Raw genomic sequence first — 16,782 nt, 5'->3', positions numbered from 1 at the left:
ATCTACACTAAACAAGACAAACATTCAATCCACACGCTAGAATTTGCCGGTTTTACAAGTGCGTCGGCACGCGTATAAATATTATTGTGTAAAAATGTGCCATAATTATATGTATCGTCATCAGAAATGAACTCACTCAATTGAGAATCGAGGTACTACTTCACATTAATACAAAGAACTGATGACTACTTACAGTGAATCAGTTATTATACTTTTATCAGGTCACTAGAGCAAATATAATTTAAATATATGACAAACTACACATTTTTATCTTCAATACCCAAAGTCAGCTTCATCTCTATAGAATAGTTTTCGTCAACGCAATCACCTTTACCATCTCTATTATCCTTCTGTTTCTCTTCATTTAACGACGTATTGATATCATCAACACAATCTTCGAATATTTCATCTCCACCTGAATTGTCTATTGCAAATCTTTCATTATTTTCCACGTTACCTATATCCTCAGATTTATCAAGACTTCTATCATTTCCATCGTCTTCCTCTTTTATATTTATAATTTTATCATTATTCATTTCAGTGGATTTATCATTATCATTTCCAGTGCAGTCATTAACAATGCCGGAGTCATTAATCTCTTCGGTAGCTTTCTCAGTTAGAGTATCTTCAAAGGAGTCATCAACGCCCAGTACCAGGGTGTGTTCATCCTCTTCATCAGATTCTGTAGGGCTGAGCTCGTAGTTTGCGTATTGGCTGGCGTACCTGCGACGCTCCATTACCTTCACGTGAGTGTCTAAGACTCCGGAAACTTCGTGTAACTGAAAATAATTAAAATATTAAATTATTCTCCTCAGGGTGACACTTTTGCTGGGGTGTTGGCATTTGGTAAATTAGTGTTTTGCATGTTGCATTCTTCCCAGTAAGACCTTTTCTTTCGCAATCCTGATTCCTGCGACCCAAGCGACACTTGGTATGACGGAACTTCAACAAATTTTTGATGATTTTTTATGAATGACATTGTAACAAAAAACCTTATTATGTCTTGGTTTTTTTCGTCGCCCTATTCCTATAGGGCAAATTTAACTTCGGCATCGGGTGGTACACACGGTACGCTATATTTGATATTCTAGATATGATTCATACTTTTTCAAGCCATTCCAGTTTAGCCCTCAGGTGTAGCAGCGTATCTGTGACCAAACTCAAGTAGGTATCTAATCTTACTTGGGTTGATTACATATTTCCATGGGCGTCTGTAGCCACTTACCACCCATGGGCAGCATGCTCGTCTGCTACATATAATGATAATTATAAAAAATAACGACTAACAGTGAATTCATCAGCCAACTCAGCTGACACCCGTTCTATGATCTCATTGGTCTGGTTATCCACCTTGCCAGCTTGGAGGTTGATCATGTCATACTGCCGGTAGAACTCCCTCTCCTCATGCTGCAGGGTTCTGTCGAGGATCTCCGAGGCTACCGCCTGGTCGATACGCGCGTTTTCTGACATGTCGCTGTAGTTCACACCTGGATAATAAGGATTCAACATCAACCCATTGTCACTTTGGAGCATGTCCTCTCCTCTCATGATGAAAACGGTTTAAACCATAATGCATATCTGGCGAAATACGGATTAGACTTCACACACCTTTGAGAATTTTGTATGCAAGTCATTATCATTAAAGACAAAGAAAACCATCGTGAGGGGACGTTAGAGCAATTAATTTTTAAAACTGAAAAATCAGAGATGTGTTTGGCTTTCGGGCGAACAGCCATAAGTCAAGTTTGAATCGAGAGATTTAGATAATTGTGTTATTTTAATGTATGTAGTAAGTATGTAATTCTTCCGATGAAAACACTAATATAATACATTTCATATCACATTACAATTGTATGTAGATGTTGGCATCATGAACTCACTCTATGCTATTTATTGCTCTGAAGACAATCCCTTTAAAACACTAACCTTGCGAAGGGAATCTATCATCTTCAGAAGAATTCATAGTATCAATAATGGATCTCTTGGCTTCTTCGCGCTCTACATTCATCATAGTATCGTAAGCTACTGGAGGGGTATCATTGTGATCAGGTTTTGGGTTTTCATCTGTAGAAAATATCATTAACTTTATGTTTATTGTGTCTTTAGTCTGCTGTTTTAGCCTTGCTGATGTTATAATTTTAACAAAAAAATAACCTACCTTCATCCTTCCTTTTTCTGTCCTAAACAGTTTGAGTGGTGAGAGATATTATTTATTGTTATAATGGTAATGATAATAATATCTCATACCATAATATATATATCTCATGATATATAATGTCATAAATAATATCTCATTACCATTAACAGCAAGGTTATTAAAATCTTTATCATATTTTATACTTAAATTGCGAAACGGATAGCCTACACAAATATGTTGTTATAATTAAGAACATATTTACATTTCTTTTTATTTACTCCGGAGTGGTCACTATAGAGATCATATAGTAAAGGGGTTGTATCCTAAGTCGGTTACCGATGCATCACCAGTCACCACTCGTTCAATTCCACCAAAACGTAGAACTTCACGCTAGATTTCTATTTTTTTTATTAGACTATCAATATACATACATCTAACTACATCTGTTTTATATGTAGTTATCTTACCGACTTCAACTTTTTCTTTCGTACAATTATCTAATTGTTTATTTCTACTGGAAGCAGTCGCTGGTCGCTTCTTTACATTTTCCTTAGCCTTTTCAATCGGTTTATATTCTTCACTTGAGCTCGAGCCATTATCATCTGATATATTTATTGATACCGTTTCTTCTGAAGATGCTGTTTAAAGAATATCTTTATGTAAATACCTAATGCTTTTTTACGAAAGCCCTATCAATCAGTGGTTTGACATTCGGTCTCCCTAACTGGTTGTTCGCCTTTCGAATACCATACACCCATTTCAGATTTTGTTTACATGTGCTATTTAGAAATTAATTCTTTGAAATAAATTAATTATTTTGTTAGCACATGCCGTAAGGGTGTAAAAAAACATGGCAGAGGAATCTACCTGAGTGAAAAATCCACAAAAAAGTTCCCTAAGGTATGTGACGTCTACCAAACTGCACTTCTAGCCAAGCGTATGGATCTTGACCTAAATCCTTCTCATTATGAGAGAAGATTCAAGCCAAGCATTTGGACAAAGGTTGATGACGATCTTCAAATAGACTTGTTACACACTCTTACGTCCTGAGTCCACGTTTTCTTCACCAATTTCGTACTCCACGTTTTGTCCAGGCGTTTGATCGTTGATGTACTGAAACAGGGTCGCGCCCGGCACGTGAGTCAGTTTCACCTTCGTTTCATCTGAAAGTATCAAGAATTAAATGCTATTTTTATTCATAATAGGTAATTTACAATGGAGCTCAGATGATTTAACATAAGATGGACTGCATCATCTGATATTAAATGTAAATGGCCTATGAATATCTATTATGTCACATCGGATTGGAATCCTAGCTGAGATGGACCACAGAAGCGTTTCTATCCCTGAGAAATAAGTTGGAACGCCTCGGATAAATTTCTCTCTCATACCACACCCTCTAAACCAAAATACAGCATTGCAACACTGGCGCAATAAAACAAATTAGGCGATGGCACCTCTGGAGGCAAAACACGAAGAGTTCTGTGATCTTCACTGTTTGTATCGAATTCGTTATGAATTTAGATTTCTGTTCTTGATCTGGATGTTGGTACAATTGTCTTTGTGTGTTCATGGCAACCACAAGACAAGAAAATTCCCAATGTGGAGCTAAGAGTGTAGAATTAATTATTTTTTCGATTATTATTATTACCTTTAAAGTACGAGTATAATAGTTACCTGGCGTGTCCCCAGCAGTGAGTTGGCTAAGTGCGATCCTGTCGAAAGCATTATCGTGCTTGTATGTTGTATACTTGATTTTATCTTCTTCTTTCACCAGGTGTGCCGGAAGCTGCAGTTCAGCTTTGTGGTATTCTTCCATAGTCTTCTTATCGTAGAGTTTCTAAAAACAATATTTTCACATATTCTACTACATTCTTTTTATAAAATTGTACATGGCTTCAGGCGCCCATGGGAATATGTATGTATTCAATTCTAGATAAGATTAGATTTCTACCACAGATGCACCTCTACCCCTGAGGAACAAGTTGGAATGCCTTGGAAAAGTATGTTTCCATTACCTTACTCTTCACACCAGAATATAACAGCACTTAACGCTTTTGATATTAGGCCGAAATAGGTATGCCGGTGGTGACTGCGAAGTCGAACCACAAAGGGTTCTACCACCTTCACCACAACTCATAACATACCATAGGATCAACGGCGGGCTCCCCTCTATCAATCCTGGCTTGTCTCTCCAGCTGCTCTTGTTCCAGCTCAGCGAATATCTCTAGGTCTTCAGCACTCGGCTTATAATCCTCGTCATCATCAGAATCTTCGGAACCTCGTAAGTAGTTTATAAGCGCCACTCCATCTCTTTCGTTTGACTTTACGTCACCTTTGTCTTTAGCTTCTAAAAATTCAAGTATAACATAAGTTAATAGGAATAGGATATTTTTATATCAGAAAGACATACAGGCATAGAGACAGATTGGAAGTGACCGCTGCCTTCCATGGTCCACCTCAGTAATAAATCCTAAATAGGATTAGTGTTCTTGGAGAACACCTTGTGTCGCTCCCTTATCGCAAACTTCAAACCAGACCACAGCAATATCACAGCGCTTAACAATATTGTTACAAAATTGTTACATTGGATGTCTACGAGACCGAACTACGAGGATTCTAATACCTTCAAAATAAATAATCATCTGCCTGCTAGCTACTACTATCCAAAAGACGCCTATATCAATTTGGCTTGGAAAACACCAATAAACATTATCAGCTGTTATTATTAAATCAATGTATGAGTTTCATGGGTACCAAAAATCAAAATTTTACAATTAATTGTTGCGATTGCCAAATTTAAAATGTTAAATTACATAAAGTATTTATATAAACAATAATTATATTATGACGGACTCACGATAACTGCTATTCTTATCCGTAGTACTGCTATTTTTATCATTGTCATCTTTCTTATGACTATCTTTACCCTTACTATCTTTATTAACTTCATTATCTACAGGTTCTTGCACACGTTCTTCATTGTTTATATCTTTAAACGCTACTTGTTTCTTAGGCTTTTCAGTTGACGCTTTACTAATTTGTTTGCAAAGACTACCCATTTTATCAACGTCATTATTCGTCTGTTTCTCTGTAATAATTTTCCGATCATGATCAATAATAATATTGTCTTCTTCAGTAATGTGCGGGCTTTCAATTTCTTCTATCAAAATCTTTTTAGTTTTGGTATCAGCATTCTCTTCTTCTACAAAGGGTTTTTCATCATCAATGATCTCAATTAACGGTTTCTTTTTCACTTCAGTAATATATTTTTCTTGGGATTCCACTCCAATTTCTGGATAAATGTCGAGAATATTTACTTTAAATAGCAAAGTAATAATAAGGAAAAATACATCATGATTCAAAATATTATTTTAATTACCTTGTGCCTTTTCCTTTGCTTTGTCTTTACTTTTCAAAATCTGTTTATTTGTATGCGAAGGTTCATTAAACAACAAACTGTTTATAGCTAATACATCTGGTGTAAAGACTCTGCGAAAATAAATTACTATTTAATTATATCTTACATAAGTAATTACTGAAAGATCTGTATGTTAATTAAATAGAAATAATGTGTTTGATTTAATGTTATAATTATAATAATAATGTTATAAGTATAATATTTTAAATATTTTCATATTTAATTTAGAAGTAAACCCATACTTTTCCATTTTTGGTTGTTGGTTACCCCGATAGCCTTGCCAGCATTCTCGGATATCTTCTTGTATTGCCGGTGGAGTGGCTTCATTTTCAATTTCCTGAATGAGTTGCTTAACCCCCTTTCCATCCCACTCAATGTTATTTGTCTCTGTAGGTAGTGAATCTAAGAAATAACAAAGTAAGTTATTATTAGAGAATTTATCCTTAATTACCAAGAAATATTTATTGAGACTAGCTACGAGTACTATATATTAAGTCTTAATTTATCATTTCTCAATCAAAGAAATACCAATTAAAAAAGTATATGTATATTATTCATGTTTCTAATAAGTATTATACCTTTCTCTTTCTTTTCTTTATCTTCATCATCACTTTCAGAATCACTGTCCTCACTGGTAGAATCCTCGGCCTCCGATCCAGAGAGCATGTCGACTAGTATACCATCTTTAGTCTTGACCTCAGATTCAAACGTCTCTTTTATAGGCAATGGATCTTCTATTTCTTCTATTTTTATCTTATTTTCTGAAGTACCTGCTTGGCCATCCTACAAGTCCAGCAAAATAAAATTTTACATTGTCATCTCGTATGAAAAAACAATTAAATTAATCGTAACCAAAGACTGTGATTCTACGTACGCATCTGTGACTTTGGATAGGACTCCAGTCCTTAAAGTAACAAGCGAACGTCCAGCCCACCTCAGGTTACGTCCTCTGAGGACCTTTGAGGATAACATTGGAATGCCTTCAAAACGAAACAAAGCATCATTTTGGCGGCGGTATCTCCAGAGTCGAACTACAAAGGCTTCTACTACCATCAAATCCGTAGTTGATTCCAGACGAAAGTTTTTGAAGATTTTGAAGGTGGAAGAACCCTTTCCGGTTCGACTCCGGCGGCACCACCGCCACACGTATTTCTGTCTCAAAACAGCAGTGTTGTGTTCTGGTTTGAAGGGTGTGGTAAGAGAGACATACTTTACCGAGGCGTTCTAGCTTAGTCCTAAGGGGTAACGGCGCATCTGCGGCCGACTTCAGGTAGGAATATTTAATCCTATCTGGGGTTGATTACAGATGTCCATGGGTGGCAGTAGCCACTTACCATGAGGTGGACTGCATGGTCGTCTCCTATATTATAATAAAAAGAAATCATCCGTGAGTTACAGTAGTCATTTACCATTACAAAATATGCAAAATATAAAGACAAAATATTCAAACTTTCCAAACACCTGTGCCGATTGCTCTCGCTCTTGTTTCTCCTTCGCTTCCTTTTCTCTCGCCTCTCGTAACGCCAAATTCTCATTCTTAATTTTCATGAGATGCCTCACACTGTCTAGCATTCTGTCTTGCTCTCTACGGATCCATCTGCAGAATCAGGTAGATAATTGACGTTACTCTAAGTATCTACTATTTAAAGCTGATATTAAGGAAAAATGCAACTTATCGATTTTATACTTATGTGCCATAGTTTCTGCTCGCTTAGGAGTAAGATACAGTTCATTTATAACGTTTTGACACGGTTTGATAAAGTGCTGCCAATTCTCACTTCGCAAGGATGGTACACTCTGACATCAACCCTTCTCAGTATGGCGCTGTCTACACTTTCCACACTCATAGGCCCACACAAGTGTCTGTTGTCGACCTCAGGTAGGAATATCTAATCCTATCTGGGGTTGTTTACAAATGTCCATGGCCGTCAGTAGCCACTTACCATTAGGTGGTCTGCATGCTCGTCTACTTCTCCTATATAATAAAAAAAAATAGGTATATGTTTGACCGGGGATCAAACTCGGAACTCTGCGTGTCAGATCAGTATGGTGACCTATTTGCCACGGGGGTCATCAAAATTCATCATCAAATCATCAAGACATAAAGTAAGTCCATACCGTTGTCTCTCCGCGATCTCCTCCTGCACGCCGCCGCGCTGCCACGCCTCCGCACACGCGCGGTCGCGCGGGAACACCGGCCGGTTGTCCAAGTTGAGGAGCTCCTTCAGACGTAGAGTGAGAGTCTTGCGGTAGGCCGGGATGTTCCGGACTACTGGATTACCGGTTAGGACGAGCACTGAAGACAAACGAAGAAGAAGAAGAATAAAGAAATATCTTCAGGTTAATAGATAATGTAAGACAACCTTCGGATTCGACTTCGGAGATCACAACGTCATACCTAAATTTGTGTAAAAACTGTATGTAGTGTTAAGAGTTGCTTTGTTCTGATTTGAAGAGTTTGAAACTTTGTTTTTAGGAATAACAAAGCAACTGTGATCGACCTCCGGTTGGATTCTAGTCACTTCTGGAATGATCAGAGATGTCCAATATATGAACACAGAAAGTTTATCCCGTGATAGGGTTTCCTAATAAAATTTGTATTTTAAAATTGTCATATCTACTACTATTTGTCATAAAAAAGTCATATCTACATTTCGCAAGCATACCTTTCAGAATGGCCATTTCAGCCAACACGTCTACAATAAGTGGATCGTCTAAACGATTGTTGGACAAATCCAAGACCGACAGGTTTTTGCAGAACTTAAGTTGTTCCAAGTCATCTGAAACATTATCTTTCATTAGATAAAAACATCATAGCCTTTCACATTACTGCACGCAACTACCTGAAGTTCTCAAATTATAAGTAAGTAAATAGTGAAGAAGAATCAGATTCATTAAAATTATACTGATACGATCCTGTGATAATGATATCCATGGTATTTTTATAATTTCTCTATGATAATAAAATTATATTTTCTTACCCACAGTAGCCAACATATTGTGAGCCATGCTGAGTGTATGCAAATCGGGCACAACATCCAAATTTTCGATCTTAGTAACGAAATTGTGATCAAGATTCAACGTATCGAGTCTTGGGCAACCTTGGAGATTCTCAATTTTCCTCACAATATTGTAATGTAGGTACAGACAGCGAAGTTCGGATTGGTTGTCCAGCCCCTCGATTCTTTGGATGCCATTGTTTTCGAGGAATAGACATTTTAGTCCCGTGTATTCTTCTAAATTTTCGATCTTGGAAAATCCCTGAAATTGGGTAGATTTGATCTTCTATTACTGAACTAACACATTATACTGAAAAGCTCATGTCTTTCAAGTTGCCTTTGTAAACTGTAAACTTATTTACATGTTTAATTCAATTATTACTTATTTTTGGCGCAGATTTATGTTTCTTACGCACATTACTTGTAACCTCAAACATAGTTACGAATCCTAATTGAATGCACAAAAGACCTCATTTTCCGAAACATTACGCGATGTCTTTCGGGTAATATATTCCCAGGAGCCTACAAATTTACATAATATTGGAAAGCATTAGGTACATTTATTTTATAGTTATTGCGACAATAATAACTTTTACCTTAAAATGCAAATAAAGTATATCATTCAAATACGGCGTGCAATACAGCTTGTGTTGCTTGCAATGATTCTTTATGAACTCCTTGGTCATCCTGGGGCCTCGGTTCAACTCCTCCTTTTCCTTGTCAAGCTTCATTTTGAACTCCTTCTGTTTCTCTTTATCTGATTCTTCCTTTTTCTTCTTTTCATCTATTGATGGATTCACAGATGTTGATTCTGAAAATAACTTACTTAGTTCATTCTTATATAGTAGAAGAGATAATATATTCGTAAAGGAATATTTATTATGTTAATTTGTAAGTGCGATCTTTAAATACGAGTATGTATTTAAATTAACCTCAACCTAATCCGAGCCCTATTTATTATTAGTCCTTATTATCAAGATCACCTACTGTTTTATTGTTAATAACATTAGAAGACTTAATAATAAAAAACAATAGAATACTGGTTTACTGTTAATAATAAGAATTTGTATTTATCACCTGTCAAATTTGGATCCACATTAGAAATCTCCACTATTTTTGGCTTTGATGGAATTTCGAGCTTAGATTTTTCAGTTATTAGAGCATGGTCGCCTTGAGCCTTTAAATCGTTTTTGGAATCAAGGTACGGTAAATCCTGCTTCTTAGTATTTTCAATAACATTAGTCTTTCTTGTTTCCTCTCGTTGTAACAAATTATTGGCAATTCGCACCACATCCTTATTATCTTTCATTTTATCTTTTATATCGTACAAAAGATCGTTAATGCGTTTATTTCTTTCCAATTCCTGTTGTCTTAGTTCGGCCAGTCGCTTATTTTTCTCATCTTTATAGATAATATCAATGTCCCATAGTTCCTTGCGTTGATTTTCACCAGTATATTGAGATGCCTTTAAATTTTCATTGGGAGTTTCTTCAGAATTATTTTCATCGCATTTTTCAACTTCTTGGATTTCAGTTACTTGGGCACTAGTACTAGCGTTAGTCGGGTGTAAAATTCCTTGAGATTTCTTAAGTATAACATCAACTTCTTTCATAAACTCTTTACACTCCTCATTCCTCATTTCGTAATTGGCCTTACTTTTATTAATACGGTCTTCATGACATTTTATCTCTTGGTTTAGCTCTCCTATGGCATTATGTATACCATCTATGTCTATTTGGCTGACTCCTAGACTGAGTTCTTTAGTTTGATCACTTTCTTCAGAGACTTCGGTTATTTTGTTAAGCTTTCTCTTTTCATTTTCAAGTAGTCTTTCTCTCTTCATATTCTCACCATCAGCTTTTAGTTTTTGATAAACAATATTAGATTTCCGAGAATTCTCCAGTGCTTCATTAACGTCGTTCAGTAGTTCATTCATACTGTTAAGTTTATTGGTTATATCTTCTCGAATCAATGTGCTTAGGTTTTCTGCACCTTCTACGATATTTCGAGCGAGATTTTTCATTTCTTTAAACTCAAGTTCTTTGTTGTCTTTATTATCATTTCTTCCTATTTCAAATATTTCTTCTAAAGCAGTATGTAGCGTATCCTCCATTTTTGCATCAAATTTAACTTGGTTAACTTGCTGAAGTTGTCGCATAGAACTATCCGTTTTGGTTTCCTCATTACCCGTTTTATTGTTAATGTAATTATTTATATTTACATTTTCTTCTAAAGGCTTAATAGTTTTTAGTGTGGTGTCAACGCTAGAATCGCTGTCTTTGTTAAATTCTTCATTTTGCTGTGCTCTTTTAGCTTTGTCAGCATCGGTTTGGGAAAAATTTAAAATGTCACTGATATCTTGCAAGGTTTTCTCCGTACTCTTAAGTTTGTCTCTAAAACTGCTTGAAAGAACATCTTCCAAATCATTGTCGTTTTTCTTATCATGTGTATTAACTTGTTCCTCGTTCTTCTTTATTTTGCCACTAAGATCCAACTTTACTGGGTTATCTTTTAAAGAAATATTTAAGGCTTTATTTATTGAATAATTTTCTTTAATTTCTTCATGGAACGTGTGTCTTCTTTGTCCCTTTATCAGCTGTGAAGAAGATTCCTTTAGGATAGGATTTTCTTGAATCACTAGTTCCTTAGAACGAGTTTCATTTGTAAAATTTGGATCATCGTATTTATCTGCTAAATTTGTCAACATGTCTTTTGTCTCCTGAAATCTAGTTTCGTAAGATTTATGAGTGTATTCAGTTACAACTTTGTCGATTGCTTCGAATTCCTCCTCATCATTGCTGCTACTGCTGTCCTTTACTTCTTCGAGCTGTGTATCGTTAGCTTTATTTAAAACTTGAGCAGCTGCTACAGAGTTCATTAAAGATTGCATATTTTTATATTTTATCTTATTTCTTTCTTCCTCAGTAGTTGCTGAATCCAACTCCATTTGCATGTTAGAATAGTTTAAATTAATTTGATCAAACGGTACTTCGACGTTTTTACCATCATTATTAGTTGTTATTTGGATTTGGCGCGCCTTTTCAGCGATAATAGGACTGTCTTTGAGCATTTCCTTTATTTCTTCTACTGTTAAAGGCCTACCAAAATCCTGAACTTCAGTAAAAGGTTGTCCAGTCATCACTTCATACTCAGATTTTACCTCTCCTGGCCAAGAAGCGGCTATGTAAGGTCTGTTTTTAATTTCACCATCTGTAAGAGGCTTAAGTTCGTTCTCGATTAAGTTTTCAATTACGTCTTTAGGAAAATTTGCATCTTTAAAAAACAATCTCAGCTCTTCTCTTTTCTTTTCTATATAAGCTGGATCGTTGGCTGAAGGTATAGGATCAGCCATTACTTTTAAGATTAATTAAAATGTTAATTGTAGAATAAAATTGTATTTTTATTCATCGATGACACAATTAAATCTGCACGATTACATATTTCTATGACAACAGAATTTGTTTTGTTTGGTCGAATTTTGAATATGGAAATACAAAATATTGTATAAGCATTCCGTTGTATGCATTTTATATTTACAAAGATACATAACTTTGTATTATTTTCTGTTTCATAAAAGTACATTTTCAACGAGATTTATTTACTAAAGCTGTAACATTGTAGTCATTTAAAAAAAATCACACTACCGCAAATATTTCCTAACTGTACCTACTTAACTGATTTTTATCTATTTTAATTATTGTTATTATATTATATCATAAACATAATGTTATATAACATACTGTATTCTCTGTCTGTCTGTAATCAATTTTTTCTCTGACTGAACATTCTGAACGTAAAATACTTTGACAGCTTTACTTGAAAATAATGACAATAAGGATAGTTGACAGTTGACAACTTGACAGTTGACACTGCGTCTTGGCTGTGTCTTTTTCCATTTATTTGCATTGCAAATTAACTATTGAAAAACCACGAAAACTTTAGCAAAAATGATGTGAATAGTCCAATAACTCGTTGCAGAGTGTTTCTACCGATTATCCCTCTCTATAACCAAGATGACCGACGAGAGGAACTTTCGTTCGTCATATTATGAAAAAGTCGGCTGTCGGGGAGTTGAAGAGAAGAAATCTCTAGAAATACTGATGAAGGAGAAGCCGTGGGACAGAGTTAAGCTGAAACAGTTTTGTTTGCGCTTCACGGTGCCTGCTGCGTACCGGAATTTAGTGTGGAAAGTGTTATTAGGCAAGTGTTATTAATTTACTGGTTCGTCTTTATTCTCTACCCGCATTTACTCTTTACCATCGCTAATTATAAAACGTGATTATTTTAACGGTGGAAATGTATAGTCTGAAGACTCTAAAGTAGCTCTAGCTATATTCTCTATTACAAATAAACATTCATTGAAACATTTACAAAAAAATGTGGCAAAACAGTAGTAGATTGTGTGATAGTGGTGTCACGAAAGTTACTACTTTAAAGGCGGTAGAACGCTTTGTGGTTCGACTCCAAAGGTACCACCTCCACACCTATTCTTGCTTAATATCAGTTGTGCTGTGTGTTGCTGTGTTTTGCTTTAACAGTATGATTGGGGAGACATACATATCTGAGACTAACCAACTTATTTGTAAGGGATACCAACACAGGTGGATACCTTATCTGTAGTTGATTACAGATGTCCATGGGCGCCAGTAGTAATTTACGGTCAGGTCTAAACTTTTACAAATAACCTAATTATGAACGTTAAAATATACTTACTTACTTACTCTGCTGGTGCAGCGACCCAAAGTGAGTCTTAGCCTTCGACACGACATTTCGACATTTGTCCCTGATTTGCACAGTCTCATGCCAGTTATTGGCTTTAAGTTCGCGCAAATCATTAAAATATATTCTGTTTTATAAAACATGTGTTTAATTTTTTCTAGACATTCTCCCAGTATACCCAGACTCGCACAATTTTGTAGCGGAACAACGCACCGAGCAGTACAATGACCTGCTGTATGCCGTGGAAATGCTGGAGCTGGTGGACATGACTGCGCCTCGGAGCCAGATCCTGCTGGCCATGTGGCTGCTGGAGAATGAGGAGCGGAAGCCACCGCTGTTTCCGGAGACCAATTATTGTGTTAGTTGTGTTTTTGTTATAAGATTGGAGTAGGAAACAAACTTGCAGTCCACTTGATGGTAAGTAGTCACTGCTGCTCATAAACATTTGAACAACTCTGTATAGAATGGATTAGAAGCTTATAACAGATGCATTGTTATTGTTGGGGTTGTATCTTTAAAATTATGATTCAACTAGCCTTAACCTAAGAATTGTTGCAGTCAGCAGACACATTCATCCCAATAGCGAACACACTGCTAGAGCTGTACGAGGATGAGGCAGATGTATACTGGGTGTGTAAGAGTGTGACGGAGATTGTGCGCGGGATGCAGCGCGACTTGGCACGATTGCGAGACGCTTGCCGCACCATGCTCGAGAAGGAGGACTCGCAGCTTTATAAGTAGGTTTTGTTTTTAACACATATTTTTCTTATTGTATAGGAGTAGACGAGCATGCAGGCTACCTGATGGTAAGTGGCTACTGCAGATCATGTATATCTGTAATAAACCCCAGATAGGATTAAATTCCTACCTGAGGTGATGTGTCGTTACTCCTGAGAATTAAGCTGGAATGGTTTGTATGGTATTGAGAGGCGTGTTACTTGAACTAAACCTATCTTATATTATAACGCCTTAGCACCACACTACACTACTACACTACTTAGTACCTCCCGGGCTTATTTAAAAAAATAAAATTTAATAATAAATTTATATTTTTTGAAACATTATTTTTAATAAAGTAATTTATTCGGTAGGTGTATTGTGTGCTAAAATTATATTATTATTATATTATTTATTATGTATTTGTATTTAAAAACCGTAAGAAGTTATACTTCTTTGGTGTATTGACTAAACAAATAGTGCATGTTTAAATTTTTACATGTGCAAGAAGTGAAACTATTACAAAACGCTTGGCACGTATTGCATTCTTCATTGTATACCACATTATATCATACCTATAAATTTAAGATTTAAAACTACTTTGTTGGTAGACTTTCTCTGTAAAACTTGGTACATTTTATAGTGATCTTTATGGCATCCATTTTAGAAGTTGTGAAAATTTCTGTCTTAAAATTGACAATCATCACAACTCAAAGTGATAATTGAAAATGTTTTTATATTTCAGTCACCTAGTGGAGATCAATGCGTGGGATGCATTGCCACTAACCAAGTGGTTTAACTGCTGTTTCGCCGGCGTATTGGACGACACATCACTTACCAAGTAAGTTGTTTTATATCCAAGCATGAAGCATGAAGCCCACAAGTGACACTGCCAATTATGGGCATCTGTGTTAGATTTGTAATTGGCAATGTATAAAAGCAATCTATATAAAGTAGTTTCATTAAGCTGTATCACATTTTAGACAATGTCTCTCATTGTTTTACCATTGTAATTTTTCACTGAATAAAATATCCTAGAAACCCAATAATCTGTCATCAACATAAAATAGGATTGTGGACCTATCTGAGGTTTGTACTTGTAGCTGATGCTTTGTTATTCCTGGGGACAAAGTTAGCTTAAATGTCCTCAAAGGTCCTAAATGTTCGATAACCTCAAAAAACATTGCATATATTTCAATATATGTAACATGTAGTGTAGCTAATTAATATTTTTTTCCAGAATATGGGACAAAGTATGCAGTGGTGCACCAAAGATTCTCTCTTTTGTAGCAGTTATGTTGCTGATAACTTTAAGACGAAATATTCTCAAGGCTACAAATGGAGATGAGGTTCTGAAGTGTGTTTCGGAGGTAACACAAAAGTGCACTAATGTTAATCTTCCTTTTTAGAGTAAACTAGTTCTAGGGTTTTGGTGAAAGGGTTCATATTAGAGTGGAGGATTATGGGGTAACTATGGAGGTACTTACATAATATGTGGTTACTCTCTCAGTCCTCAGTAGTAACAATTACCTACCCATTTTCAGGCAATAAATGATTTGAATTTGAATTTAATTTGAAAACCACTTGTCTGTGATCGGATTAAGGCAGGACCTCCATTAGCATTAATTTTATTTTTTAATTAAAAATAATGAGATTTTATTGATTGATTATAAAATTAAATGCCAAAAACTATTGTTGTTTGAGTCATAGTTTTTACTTATGAGTACACTTTAGTTTTTTTTTTTTTTTTTATAATATAAGAGTAGCAGACGAGCATGCAGTCCACCTGATGGTAAGTGGCTACTGCCGCCCATGGACATCTGTAATCAACCCCAGATAGGATTAGATATTCCTACCTGAGGTCGGCCACAGATGCGCCGCTACCCCTGAGGACTAAGTTGGAACGCCTCGGAAAAGTATGTCTCTCTTACCACACCCTTCAAACCGGAACACAACAGCGCCTAACGCTGCTGTTATTAGGTAGAAATAGGTGTGGCGGTGGTGCCGCCAGAGTCGAACCACAAAGGGTTCTACCACCTTCTTTAGTATGCAGTCATCATTCATTACCTTTTTTATATAACTTTACATTATTTATTTCAGATACCTGAGCAATGTGAAGAAGTGGTAGCAAATAAGGCAATAGAACTATGGCAGTACTACGCACAGCCACAGAATGACCCCCTGGCCAAGAAATGATGCATGACCTTCTAATGAGCATCATTCGCTCATTAGAAGTAAAATTGAAGAAATTTGGATCTGTACACCTTTTTGGACTTGTGAATTTTAGAATTGTAGGTCAGTGTTTTTCAAAGTGTGGATCGACCCCCTGGGGGTCACTAAGCTTCTAGAAAGAGGGTCGAAAAACCAGTGTAAAAGAAAATATACAATATTAAATTCGAAGATATTTTAAGTAAGATAATATTGACTAGAGGCTTATTTATGGCTACAAGATTAGTGTAAAATATATCTGCTTCAAGGATTTTATTATGTAGTTAATGATCATTTATATTTTTGTATAGTCCAGATATAGAATATAGAAAGGAATCGCGTCGCCATAGCAAATTGTATGACTACACCTGCTTGCAACAACTTCAGAGCGGACTAGCATTTTGGTGCGAACTATAACACATTAAATAAAAGATACAGATAGGGGTTGTGAAATATTTTCAAATAATGCAGTTAGTATGAAATGTATATACATGGATAAGAGTACAGAATTAAAATTCTTAACATTGTATTTTATGTACTAAGAGCTCATATTAAAATACATTGGATTATAATATTGAACT

General features: G+C 35.8%; 2 protein-coding genes across 2 annotated transcripts; one reads left to right on the top strand and one right to left on the bottom strand.

The window, feature by feature from the left end:
* Positions 1-210: 210 nt before the first annotated feature.
* dtr (defective transmitter release) lies at positions 211-12,011 on the bottom strand. Its single transcript, XM_073076059.1, has 17 exons — positions 9,635-12,011; positions 9,154-9,368; positions 8,540-8,819; positions 8,225-8,338; positions 7,677-7,854; positions 7,020-7,155; positions 6,137-6,341; positions 5,801-5,960; positions 5,520-5,629; positions 4,998-5,432; positions 4,285-4,487; positions 3,815-3,977; positions 3,181-3,300; positions 2,605-2,775; positions 1,927-2,064; positions 1,288-1,487; positions 211-779 (listed from the first exon to the last, which is right to left on the bottom strand). Exons 1-17 carry the CDS (start codon positions 11,907-11,909, stop codon positions 258-260), a joined length of 5,625 nt encoding a protein of 1,874 aa, XP_072932160.1. The 5' UTR covers positions 11,910-12,011; the 3' UTR covers positions 211-257.
* A 415-nt stretch (positions 12,012-12,426) lies between these two features.
* On the top strand, positions 12,427-16,282 carry TBC1d7 (TBC1 domain family member 7). Its single transcript, XM_073077098.1, has 6 exons — positions 12,427-12,757; positions 13,438-13,634; positions 13,835-14,013; positions 14,739-14,834; positions 15,234-15,363; positions 16,094-16,282. The coding sequence occupies exons 1-6, from the start codon at positions 12,571-12,573 to the stop codon at positions 16,187-16,189; spliced, it is 885 nt and encodes a 294-aa protein (XP_072933199.1). The 5' UTR covers positions 12,427-12,570; the 3' UTR covers positions 16,190-16,282.
* The last annotated feature ends 500 nt before the right edge of the window (positions 16,283-16,782 follow it).

Source organism: Epargyreus clarus, unplaced genomic scaffold (assembly GCF_041222505.1).
Source record: "Epargyreus clarus isolate Ecla_fem2 unplaced genomic scaffold, WU_Ecla_fem_2.2 ptg000002l, whole genome shotgun sequence".
NCBI lineage: Eukaryota > Metazoa > Arthropoda > Insecta > Lepidoptera > Hesperiidae > Epargyreus > Epargyreus clarus.
This window is presented reverse-complemented; position numbering and strand designations above follow the sequence as displayed.